Consider the following 13,049-nt stretch of genomic DNA (forward strand, 5'->3'; position numbering starts at 1 on the left):
TATCACATCATTCTTCCTTTTAGTAAGACATATTAAGCTCCAGTATGTCTCCCTTCTGTACTAACTTGTTCTTGCTAGTCACCCTTCATTGCAAAGAACAAACTGTGCTACCCTTTTATTACATTTCTTCAGCCTTTTCTACCTACTATTTGCTCATATAAATTAGTAACACTCATATCCTTTACACAATAGTAATTTCTATCAGGATCACTGATCATTTGGACATTAAAAATAGTTTGGCTTGTCTGCTAATTTCCTGGCAATTCTAAAAACCTGGGTTATGTAGAGGAAGGCGGAGCAGATCTGTCAGTCAATAAGCAATTTAACACTTACTCCCCCATCTTCTTGACTGCAGGTAGCTTAAGGAAGGTTTCAATAGCTGCAAAGAGAGTCTACTAGAAAAGCAACTACCAAAATAAATAGAGCCATCTAGAAAACCCATGGAGACAGATTGCTAGACATGTCCTCAGTGAAGAAATAAGCTAAATTTGGGTCAGTCATCTTGTCTGCCCTGCAGCGCAGCTGCTCACATATTCTGAGTCAGTGCAGTAAAAGGAGCATGATCTCAAAGTATGCCAGAAATTAAATTAAAAATATAAAACCTAAGGTTCATTGCCGGAACTAAAATTAAGTTATTGATATTAAAGAACAAGCCTGAGATGTGGCAAACAGTAGCAGGAGCTTGGACACTTTGTTCTTCCCCTTGTTTGACAGCGCTCTACTACCCATTGTCACTACCCGGCAGGAGGGGCAACCCAATCATTCAGTCTTGATATTCAGAGAAAAAAATGCCTGCTTTGCTCATGTCATCTGACTGACTGTTCTGAAACCAAGTATTAGGATTTTATGCTTTTTTATGTAGAATATGAGAGTGGCTTGAAAATAAGATTTCTGCACTAACTTTTCCTTTTTGCACTACAATTAAATAGCTATCTGGGTTGGCAAATGATTCTTGAATTGAAAGTAATTAAGTTTTCAATCTCAATCCTCTCTCAAAGCGTAAAACTATATCAGTTGATTTTTACATAATAGGATTGTTCTTGTTTGCAATATGCGAAATGGCACTGCATCTGTTTAGTATATGACAACAGCCTGACCTTAAACAGGCCTCTGTTTGCACCTACAATTTTGCACAAGCTGTTATTTACACATATTTGACTGTGTCTCCAAATCAGGTATTTAAGATTTCCAAGTAACATCAATTGCACCCTCAAATTTATTACCAACTGCAAACATAAGAAAGCTGATTAAGCTTTCAAAATCGTATCCAGTGTCAAAGGAGGAGATATTACAGTCATTTTGTTAGAAACTATTTAAGACATTTTCACATTAAAGCCATGGGCTTTTCAAAAGCACTCAGTACTGGCCTAACTCTGCTCCCACTGAAGTCAACAGGACTCTTACCAAATTATTTCAATGGGAGCAGTTAGGCTAATATCAAGTGCTTTTGAAATGCCCACAAATATTGTCTAAAACAAAATGAAAACCTATCAAGGAAATAAGGATAAACACGAACTATTGCAACACTGATGCTACTGCAGACAAAGGTAGCTAAAAGTTGCTGGGTGACACTTGGCCAGGCTCATAAGATAAACAGATGGACACTAAAATGTGGAAGTCTAAAGGAATAAATGACAGTCTTACAATGACAAAGTAGTTAACTTACAGCTTTATTGCCAAAATGTCAAATTCTGGCTTCTTGTTAGGAAGAAGCAGCAAGCATGGAGATGCCTCACCAGTTCTGGTGACAAGAGCTCAATTAGCTCTACCAGAAGGGCAGAATCCCTCCAAAACAAAAACAAACAATGCACATTTTTGTTCAAAAAGAAAAAAAAAGCATAAACAAGGAACAGGTTTGACCATCCTATCTACCTCTTCTAGGGCATTTCAGCAGCTGTCAATACACCACTGTATCAATTCTTATTTCCTGTGCAGTGCATGAGCAAACTTTTTTAGAATAGGTCAGGAAGTGTGCAGCCCCAAAACATGGCTTTTCAGAGCTTATTTTTGTCAGGAGAACTCTTAATTTTTAGTCAGAATAGGGTCCTTAGTCATACAACTTAACATTCAGAAAGATTTACAAACTTACCAGATCCTTTTCTGCCTTTTTATTGGATAAAGCATCAACTTTGGAATCAAGCTCTGCCTGAATTTGGTCTCTTCTTTTCAGAACACCCTTTAAAACATTAAGATGAAATAGATTGTATTTAATTGTGATAATCTGTTTACAAAGACGTCTTGCAATCAAGAGTACTTACCACTTTAGAGAATTTCTAGATTATCCCATCAATAGAATTCTCAGATTTAAAAGATATTACTTAGATAACTTCAAAGCATCTATTGTATATTTGTTTTTATTACCCCCATTTTTTTTTTTAACTGAAAAATTGTTAGGAATCCTACCAAACCCAACGCTACGAGAATCTATGTAGCTACAAATTATAAAGAATTATGTAGTGAGTCAGTCTATGAAATAGTCATATTATTTTAATCCTTTACAAGAAACGTGATTTAGAGAAGTCCCAATACTGGAAGTATTTTATTTGAATGAAAGCAATAGCACAAGAGATAGGACTCAACTAAAATGATATACCAGATACTATAGGAAATATCAATGTAAATCCGCTATGTTATGTATGTATGTACCACAGTTTGGTGGCAAAGGAAGAGGAAAATTATCAAAATTCTTTATCTGAAAATAATCAACTAAATCTATCAATGTTAGCAAGCCCACTTTTATTTAAAGTTAAGGCTAATTCAATAGATTTGATTCTTAGTGGAATGGCAAAAACTAATATAAAAAGGGAGGGAATGTTGTCAGACTACAGGGCCAGTAATTATGACAGGTTACATTCCAAACTGCTCCGGATTTGCAGTGTGACATCAAAGAAGTCAGTGAAAAAGTCTGTGCCTCAGTTTCCCCATCTGTAAAACTGAAATTAAACTTCCCTCACAGTACTATTATGAAGCTTATGTCTTTTTAAGAGGACTCAGAAGAAAGATAGTATGCAAGTATAAATTCAAAAACTCTCTGATAATCCTGTATGTTATCTTGTCCCAACAACTTCTACTCTTTAATTTAGATATTCTTAGAGATTTACAGTGTTCATATATAGTACAGTATATGTTAAACAGTGTAGGGCATAACCAGTCCTAGTTAGAAGTTTATTTCACATTATGCTAGTTGTCAAAACGTTAATGTTGAAGAGGAAACACACTGCCACCCTGACTAGTACATATTGAAGATGATTTATCAATAAGATACCTTTTTAAAGACTATCAAGTAATACACTATAGTACATACTTATAACAAAACTTACCATTCACTACCTTAAAGTATCTCCTGTCTGACTACAAACGTCAAATATATGGTTATAAGAGTAAAATCGAAACAAGTAGAAATGGGTTAATATTCTTTTGTGTATTTTTTTTCCTTTTACTTCCTCTTTTATCCTATATAAAACTACAGGAGAAACCATTAGAATTTCTCTGTTTGTCAGCCATTATAACAAATATCTATTCTAATTCCAAGGTAAAACTAATAATTTCAGTACTAATATGTGCCAGCTATTGGCAAATGCTTTTTTGTAAATGAGGAACCCAGGGAATGTTCATTAGTTCTCTAATTTTCATATTTTTATTAATTTAGTAAGTTAAACAAATAAATATATTATGCTTCCACAGTTCCTCTGCTGCTCTAATCGGTAGCACATTCACAAATCCTCCAAACAACAGTACTCTGACCTAAAACAAATGTCTTGCCTGTTAACTGTTTTCTGAGGCATAGTGGTAGTATAGGCCTACTTTCCCCAGGTTTGTCCTGTCTCCCCTATCAGTCAAGTAGGAGGGATCCAATCCAGATGCAAAGATTTTTGGCTCTGGAACCTCCTCCTTAAGACCCAAATGCATCCGCTTTCCCATTCAGCACTTCCAAAGCCAAAAAATATGAGGATTATCCTGCCTTAGTGACAAAACCTTTGCTTAGGCATACACTTTTATGGAGACAATTTGGGAGGTGCTAGCACTGTCATACCTCAGAAAACAGGTTTTTCCAAAGCGTGGCTATGATCAATGCATTCTTAGTCTGCCTAGGAGTACCCTAACCAGCGTGCAGGGCAGAAGTGAGCATTAGAACAAAATATCCAGGGTGAAAGAAGGGAGAGAGACTGGCATGGAATAGAGGAGGAAGGAGCCAATGGATGAACTGCTTAAGGCTGCCTAATGTTGCATTGGAAGGGTTGCACCAAGAACTCAGTATCCCAAAAGATATGAGAGCTAATGTAGACACACCCAAGCAACATTCATTTCAGAGATGCGAATGAAAGGCCACATAGTCACTCTGCAGTTTGTCCATAGAATCTCTCGTCAGCACACACACAGCAACTGTTCTGATGAGATGGGCAGAGAAAACTGGCAAAGGGACAGGCCAAACTGCAAAGAAGAAGTAACAAATATGTCTGAGGAGAAAGTCTGGGGCAGGTATGGGTAACTGTCTTTTCATACTTAAAAATAAGACTAAGGAATTGAGGCTGTCACCTGCTATGGCTGCAATCTTTCCAACCTTCAGGCATAGTAAGAGCTGCCTCCCAGGACAAGCAAAGGATGGAAATGAAATCTAAAGGCTTGAAGGAACACAGGATAGTAGCACTGTCCCAAGTTGAAGGTTACGATTCATTATGATGTGGATACCCAGTGCAGAGGCTGCCACACTGACGTAATTAACTTCAGCAGGCCATAGTCTCTCTCTGCCGTCTTTAATGCTATCAGGAAAGAGGTGGGCAATGCAAAGAAATCACCCCTGGCCAAGATGACTGTGTACTCTCCCTAATATTAAGGCTTTGGGATCTCTATACAGGCTGTAATGCTTGTCTTAGCTGGTGGTTTGCGATGGATGTAGAGTGAGAGATAGTTGGTCAAACTGTCCAATTAACCATCTTCTGGAACACCCCATTGTGGATTGGTCATTCTCCTGGGATGATCTGCTTACAGATATGTGCACTCTGGGATGTAAAACACTCTCAGGAGAGGATTCTCCCATAAGGGAGCTGCATTTACAGCACCCTGGCTATTCTCAAATGCTGCTATCACAATGTTGTTTATTCCAATGAGGACAAAAATGTCTAGTCAGGACTTCTGCGGGGACAGTACTGTTAGGCAGACAGACCTTAATACTAGGATGTAGATGTAGAGGCTCTGATCTTTGCTTAACCAATGTCCCTTAATTGACCCACACTGTATTGTGTTCTTATTCACTAAGACAGAGTAAAGATTTTCCTAGTTGTCTCCCACCAATGGGAGACTCTGTCAGAGAAACTGTTAGAAGGGCCTTGAATGGAACAGAATGCACGGTACCAGGCCCTGGCATGACATCTGCATGACCATATGGCAGATTCTTATCTATTAAAGAAGTTCATTGCCCTTTTCCAGAATAGCAGTCAGGATTTTAAGGTTTAGAAACATCTCCAAGGAGGGAAAAACCTTGCCTTACTTTGTGTATCAGTCTCCATTCCTAGATGAGTCAATATTTTGACACAGAGAAGATAGTTCTTCTGTATTCATCATGAGTTGTAATTCCTTGAACCCTTCTACGTAAGGACAACTATTCTCTCCACTAGCATGTAAGCCTTTCCTAAGGTGCAACAATTTCCAGGGAAAGGACACACAACCCCTCAACCCTTAATGTTGCTGTTATGGGGAGTTAGCTGTAAGAGGAAACTGGAGAGGACTCCCTACAGTGAAAAGAAATCTTCTCTTTGAGACTGGACGCATCTTGTCTGATTAGTAGGGAAGAAGAAGAAGAAAAAGATTCTGTGCAAGAGGGCAGCCATCCTAAGGAAAATTATTCTTGCTTTTATTTTTTTTTTAAAATAAGCTTTTTTCACTCTGTAACTCATTTGTTATGTTCTCAATTAGCAGCAGAAAGACAAATTGTAGCCCTCAAAGAGTTAATGTAGTGACTGCAAAATCAATTACATACAAAGCAGATTCTGTCTTCAAAGGTCACTCAATATACCAGTATAAGCAACCCTTATGGTCTTACCGTTAATATTTCACTGTAGAGAACATATTCATGTAGAACAGGCAGCAAATTTTCTGATAGTCCTGCCATTCGATTCTCAGTAGCTTTGCAGCACTTGTCAATGCAGCTGGCAACACCTTTCAGCGAATCTACTAGATCTTCTTCTGATGCACACCAAAGAGTATGGATTGGACCATATTCCTTCATTTCACAATAATACCCTTAATAAGAAGATTACTGCATATTAGTACTCAAGTCAATGATAGATGCAAAGCACAGAAACAGGCTAGTTTCAAAATCTGGCCAAATGATCCTCAAAAAGGAGAAGATATTACAGTAACAAAGCTTTCTTCTTCTTTTGTTGTTATTTTTGGTCAACGGAAACATCTCATACTTTTACTCGTTAAGCTATTACCAACATATTGCTAAAAAAATCAATCAGTGAAAAATTACCTTTCTGAAAGAGCTGTACATGCACAATAGAGTCAGTGGGTGCGCTTAAGTTCATTCCAGTTCTGGAGTACCACTTTATTACTACCACTCTAGAAGTATTTCTCTTTTTAAGTATAAGAAATATCTTCAGAAAACAATCATTAGCTCTATAGCGCAATAAAACTTTGTAAGTGTGGCCACAGTATTCTCTCAGAAAAAGTAGGGCCAGATACTGCCACTTTTATAGAACTTTACTCTGGAGTAGTCTCATTCATTTCAATAAACTACTAAAGATGAGCAAAGCAGAATATGGCCCTATACAGTGTGTTCACATTACCAATGTTCATGTGTTATGGGCCAAGGTAAATTGAAGTGGCTATGACTTTGGATCAAGTCCACACTGCTCTAATGTCACTTTTTAATTTGATTCTGACTGCTGAGGTTTTCAGTCCCTCCACTTTTTTTGCCCTCTACAACTTGGTCACAGCTGACTTTATACCAAAGAAACATCCAACACAGAGACACGTGAAGCAGTGTGTGTAGAGAGGGATGCTTGTTTTGAGTTTAGTTGGTCAAAAAAGCCCTGGAAACTTAATGGAAAATCCCAGATTGGGCTACAACTAGTAGGAAGCATCACTCACTGCTTGACAAATGGTTCACTGCTGAGACAAAATCAGCTTTGCACATGACAAGTGTTCTGCAGATTACTGTTGGGAAAGGCTAGACATAAGCAACATCTGGCAGCACCTGAGAGTGAATAAAACTCCATGAGACTTTATCACCAGTATTTTGGTGCTGGTGCTTTAAATGTATAACCACGAACTTCTCCTCACTATATGCCAACTACACCTAGTGGAATGAACTGCTAAGACAAAAAAAAAATCCCTTTGATCAATATGTATTTCCTTTGTGCAAGGAACACGCAATCTAGTCAGGACATGCAGAGATCTGGAATGACAGAATAAGCTAAAGGAAACAAAGCCTTAGTTATTATGGAACACAGTGAAGCATTTCAAAGTATTTTTACATGCAAGAGAAAACCCTCAAGTATTGACCAGTGGGATTTTTAAAACATAGTTCAGCGTGAGATCAGATTCAAGCTCAGAAAGTATATAATTTAAAGATTCAAGTAAGCATGCAAGCTGCTGTTCCATTCAGAACAAACTTTTTTTCTTGAAAATCAAGGAAAATTTTAACAAGAGCATGAAGTTCAAACAAACCCATCTGACAGATGTTATGACCAACAAGAAAGGTAATATTTTTTAAAATTCTCTTTCATGTGACACCAAATAAAGATGCAGAATCAACCAAAAGAATGGATGTGACAGTGTTACATGTTCAGATTTAACAAGGCTTAGGACAAATACAATTCCGTTGTGGGGGGGAAGGAAAAGTAACTTTCCCACAACATATTCCACTGTGTCCAGTTTTTGATATTTTTATTTGCCTAATTACTTATGGAATTTTTTATGATATGTCAGGTTACATGACTGATAAGGTAAAGAAATTTCTAACCCCAACATATTACTAACAACATCTGTGGCAACAAGCAATTCCTAATGAGTTACAAATATCTTTCAATGAATCATTATTTTATAAATCACATAAAAATCTGCAGTAACAAATATTCCTCATCAGTCACAGAACATATTTAGATTGTAAGCACCCTTCATCAATTACACCATATTGTTCATTATAACACATATCTATAGTAACAGACATCTTTTGATAGTAATCAGGGATCCCTTCCTGAACATCTCAACATTTTTTTGTTGATTCTACACACTCCAGTATTTGGATATACACACAGACTAAGGTTCAAAATAAGTACAAAGAACTTCTCAGTTTGACAGGTACAGAACACTATATTTGTAGAAACAAAAAACTTCATAAGAGGTTCTGGTTAACATATAAGAATTTGTAGGGGTTTGAATATCTACAAACAACTGGGATTCAGAATGGGATTGTCATTATGCTAGTAGGAAATAAGTGTTTATATCTCACTTTAAGAAGTAGTCATCTGTATACAACAAAAAGCGTTCATACTGTTTTTCCAATTAGTATGGTAAAAAGCCAACCAAACGTCTAGGTCTTCTTAGTTTTCAGTTTCTTGTCAGCATAGTTAAACTACCCTCCCTATTAATACATTATTTATGCTGATTCTGTCCAAGGAAGTTCCAGGTGTGACTCAGTAACAAGCAAGAGAAAGGTGAGGTTATCGGCAAGTTATTTTCCTTCTCTCTTGAGAGATGAGCATGCTACCTCTGCAGGCATCTTAACAACTTCAAACCAATGAGGAAGGCTTCCAGATGTGGATCCCCACACAGCTGCACACTGATCTGCCAATAGGCTGAGGATTAGACATTGAATGAAAAAAGTAAGAATTTCTTGTTCTCCATTTCTCTTGCTAGAAAGCAGCATTTTGTGTGGAACAGTGAAAGTGAACTAACTTTTCACAGTAATTCACTTGTTCAATATATTACTTTCTGAAGTCAATAAAAACAAGCGTGTGTTCATTATTTCTACTTACCCCTTTCTTCCTTGTAAATTCTTTGGGATATTTTGTCTAGCAAGTTTATTTTCTGATTAAATGTTTCCATATAGTCATTTATATCTGTAAACATATCAGGACGATTTTTAACTCCACCTCCTCTTACTGAGGATGCTACAGCTCTTACAGTTTGTCCCATCCTGCTAAACAAGCCAGGACCCTGCTTCTTGTGAGATGAAAGTTCCTACAAGAAGAACATACCCTTGTGAATATTTTAATGTTGTCTACCCATGGTTTACAATTAAAGCAAAACAAATTAAAACAATAAAACTACACAGGAACGAATAAAACAAACCAGGGCCGCCCGGGAGGGTAAGGGGGTGGAAGTGGGGCAATTTACCCCAGGCCCCGGGCCCGCAGGAGCCCCCACGAGAATATAGTATTCTATAGTATGGCAATTTTTTTTATGGAAGGGGCCCCCGAAATTGCTTTGCCCCAGGCCCCCTGAATCCTCTGGGCGGCCCTGAAACAAAACTACTTTAGGTTTTAATTTGATGTCTAGATCTTATTGTAAAGTTATTAAGTATGTAGCAATTAGACTCTCTTTCCCTTCCTCCCCCCATCCCTTTACTAATTTCCCTTTTTATATTGTGGTTGAAGGCTGTATGGTCAAGGATAACCATTCTGTGTCATAGGTTAGCCATGCTCTACTTAAGCAGGGAGCATGCAGGGGGATTAGGAAGGGAAGGATTAAGACAATACAAACCTCTTCCCCTTTCAGTCTTAAAGCAGAGTCAGCCAGTATGCAGACTTTTGGGCAAGACAACAGAGGGAAGCATGTGCAGAGAAAAGTCATCCATTGGGGAAAATTATGTTCTTACAGTGAACAGCAGCCCCTCTTTCTTTCCTTTTTACTTTCCCTCCACTTCTATAAACTGCTAATGGAACATTTGGTTAAGTTCAGAGCTATGCTCTTTGGAGGACAAAATTCTTGCTTTCTTTTCCAGTGGATACATTCTGCACAGTTTACAGTGGGAAATTAAATGGTGGTCTATTGGCTGCATTGTCAATGAACAGATTATTACTACTGTTTTTAAAAAATATGGGCAAAAAGGGACAAATATCAAAACAAAAAATAATTTAAAATCACATGCATTAGAATTAGAAGAGTCAGAATAAGAGTTTTGGAAGGGAGACCAACCCTCATTCTTCAGAGCATAAGACAAACTCTGACGGGTATCAGAAATAATTTTTTCTTATTGGCAATTATTCAATAGCTGCCTACTGCAGGATTCCTTGCACCTTCCTATGACACTTCTATCACTAGCCATGGTTGGTAAGAAGATACTGAACTATGCAGGCCCCTAGTAAGGCAGTTCATAATTTCTTGTAACTATAAATCAGATGATTTTTTTTTTTTTTACCCAGGTTTGTGCCGTAAGAAATATTTTGAAGTCTTCATTAAAAGTCAAAGTTGGATGCTCAGCAATTCGGTTCAAAAATTTATGCAATGCTTTCCTTCGAGTCTCAATGAATTCATCACTGAATCGTTCCACCATTCCTTTCATTATAAATTTTTCAGGCAATGGCTGAGGGGAAAATAAATAAATAAAACATTGTATAACTTTGCATATTACATATATTACAATAGTTCTACTACCCATGAGACGGTAGACATTCTTGTACAATTCACTACACACACACACACAAAAAAACACTATAAAATTAACACAGTAAACAGTGTTTCAATCTGATTCTAGCAATAGATAATGCATCAGAATAGATATAAAAATCAAGAGAAAGGAAAGGGAGAGTAGGTTAAGGAAAAGAGAAATGCCCTTATTTTTCTCTGAATTTTGCACATGCACATAAAAGATTAATCAAACTACATTAGCTTCTTAATGGTTGTTAGACCCCAGAATCCTGAAAGAGATTTCTCCAAAGCTCACTACAGATAAATTTAACACAAAAGAACAAATGTAACACAAAATCCAGTGAACCTACAGGAATAATCAGCGTTGGATGTGCTTCTTCAAGTCTGCTCTTCAACCAAAGGAAATCTTGATATCGTCTTCGAACTTCATATTCACTGGAGTCAAACTCACCACGAGATGTCTGAAAATCATAACCACAAAATTAAGATGGAAAATCTAAAAGTATGTCTGCACTGCAGCTGGGAGATGTGATTCCCAGCTCGGGTAGACAGATATATAGTAGCTCTGCTCGAGCTAGCAAACCAAAAACAGCAACGTAGCTGGGATAGCACAGGAGCTGGGGCTAGCTTGAGTACCAACCCACCCAGGCTCCCTGGACACATACTTTGGGAGCTAGCCTGAGCCACCACTTGTGCTACCCTAGCTACCTAGCTATTTTTAGCACATTTGCTCAAGCAGCACTAGCGCATGACTGGCTACCTGAGCTGGGAATCACACCTCCCAGCTGGAGTGTAGACATATACCCTCAGAGGAGTACACCTGTACCCCGATATAACGCGACCCGATATAACACGGGTTCGCATACAACGCGGTAAAGCAGCGCTCTGGCAGATCAGCGCGTCAGCTCCCAGCTGCGGCGCTCTGCTTCCCGCCGTCGGTGAATGCATGGAGGTTGGGGAAAGGACGCCCCCCCGTACTCACCAGTGGCGGGAAGCGGAGCGCTGCGGCTGGGACCTGGCGGAGTGGAGCGGGCTCGGGCCGGGCTGCTCTGTTTCTGCCGCTGCCGGTGAATGTGGGACCTTTCCCCAACCCCTCCCCCAGCGACACGGCTGGGGCCGGGGCAAGGAAAGCGGAGCGGGCTGGGGCCGCGGCATTCCACTTGCCGCCGCAGGTGAGTACGGCAGGGGCGCCCTTTCCCCAACCTCCCCACACTCACCGGCAGCGGCGGAAGCAAAGAAGCCAGCCCCAGCCCGCTCCACTCTGCCAGCTTCCAGCCACGACACTTATGCCAATATAGTACTTTCCAACTGCATCAGCCTTCCTCTTGTTTCATGTTCTTGTCATGAATAATACAAATGCCACACACACAATAGCAAATGCCAATTTCACACAAAAGGCTGCTTTTGCAATCATTAAAATAACTTCAGCTAGTCCTTTAATGATCTCTCATTCAAGCACTCAGTCATGCAAATATTCACATGAGTAATCTTACTCACCTTAAGTGTTTTTAGAATCTAGCCACTAGTTGGAAATAATTTGACTAAGCTGTTAACTCACTGCAAAATCAGAATATAATTTTGAAATGTTAGAAAGATTATTTGAAATCCTTTAAAACACTAAACACCTGTAAAATTTTACTTTACACTTAAACTATCATGACTATTAAACACTTACCTTTGTAACAACTCTATAGGTAATGAAAGTCTCAATGGCAGTAATGTGACTTTCAGGATCATCAACAGTAATGAAGAGATCCCTTAATTCTGGCTCATCTTCAAACTTGTACTGGTTTATCATAGAAGAGGGGGATGTTGGTATCAAAGGACTGAATGAATTTGCCTCAGTCAGTGATGTATCCTATAGATAAATAAGACATTTGATGAAATTCTTATTAACATATAAGGGTGGAGGATTCAGACATCAAAACAATAGCTCTGAAGCAGTGGTGGGCAACTGGCGGCCCGCACAAGGCCCGTCAGGGTAATCCGCTGGCAGACTGAGAGACAGTTTGTTTACATTGCCCGTTCGCAGAAACCGCCACTCGCAGCTCCCAGTGGCCGTGGTTCGCCGTTCCTGGCCAATGTGGTTGCCCACCACTGCTCTGAAGTGAACGGTTAAGATGGTAAAAGAGATAGCAGATAAAACTGCGAAAATATTCCACAAACAGCCTTGTCATCCTCTTATCCTTTTCAGTGCTCAATTCAATAAGTGGTTAAAAAAAAAAAAAAAAAAAAAAACCAAGAACAAGACTGATGAGAGAAAAGCAGAACACTATATTTGATGACAACATTATGGATAGCTGAAAACAGAAGTCACCTACAAATGCCCAAACTAATTAAACCAAGCACCCACTGTACTGTACAACAGTGGTTCTCAAAGTTGGGCCGCCGCTTGTTCAGGGAAAGCCCCTGGCAGGCCGGCCGGTTTGTTTACCTGCTGTGTCTGCAGGTTC

At 38.9% G+C, this 13,049-nt stretch overlaps 1 protein-coding gene across 2 annotated transcripts in view; it reads right to left on the reverse strand.

Moving 5' to 3' along the window:
* SNX7 (sorting nexin 7) overlaps positions 1–13,049 on the reverse strand; it is a 53,044-nt gene that overhangs the window by 24,579 nt on the left and 15,416 nt on the right. For both annotated transcript variants that reach the window (XM_034779455.1, XM_034779454.1), the window contains exons 2-7: positions 12,272–12,454; positions 10,947–11,057; positions 10,367–10,531; positions 8,982–9,186; positions 6,041–6,240; positions 2,090–2,176 (exon numbers count right to left, since the gene is read on the reverse strand). In XM_034779455.1, the coding sequence (XP_034635346.1) occupies positions 2,090–2,176; positions 6,041–6,240; positions 8,982–9,186; positions 10,367–10,531; positions 10,947–11,057; positions 12,272–12,454 (951 nt within the window). The remainder of the gene's footprint in view (positions 1–2,089; positions 2,177–6,040; positions 6,241–8,981; positions 9,187–10,366; positions 10,532–10,946; positions 11,058–12,271; positions 12,455–13,049) is intronic.

This window comes from Trachemys scripta, chromosome 8 (assembly GCF_013100865.1).
Source record: "Trachemys scripta elegans isolate TJP31775 chromosome 8, CAS_Tse_1.0, whole genome shotgun sequence".
Lineage (NCBI taxonomy): Eukaryota > Metazoa > Chordata > Testudines > Emydidae > Trachemys > Trachemys scripta.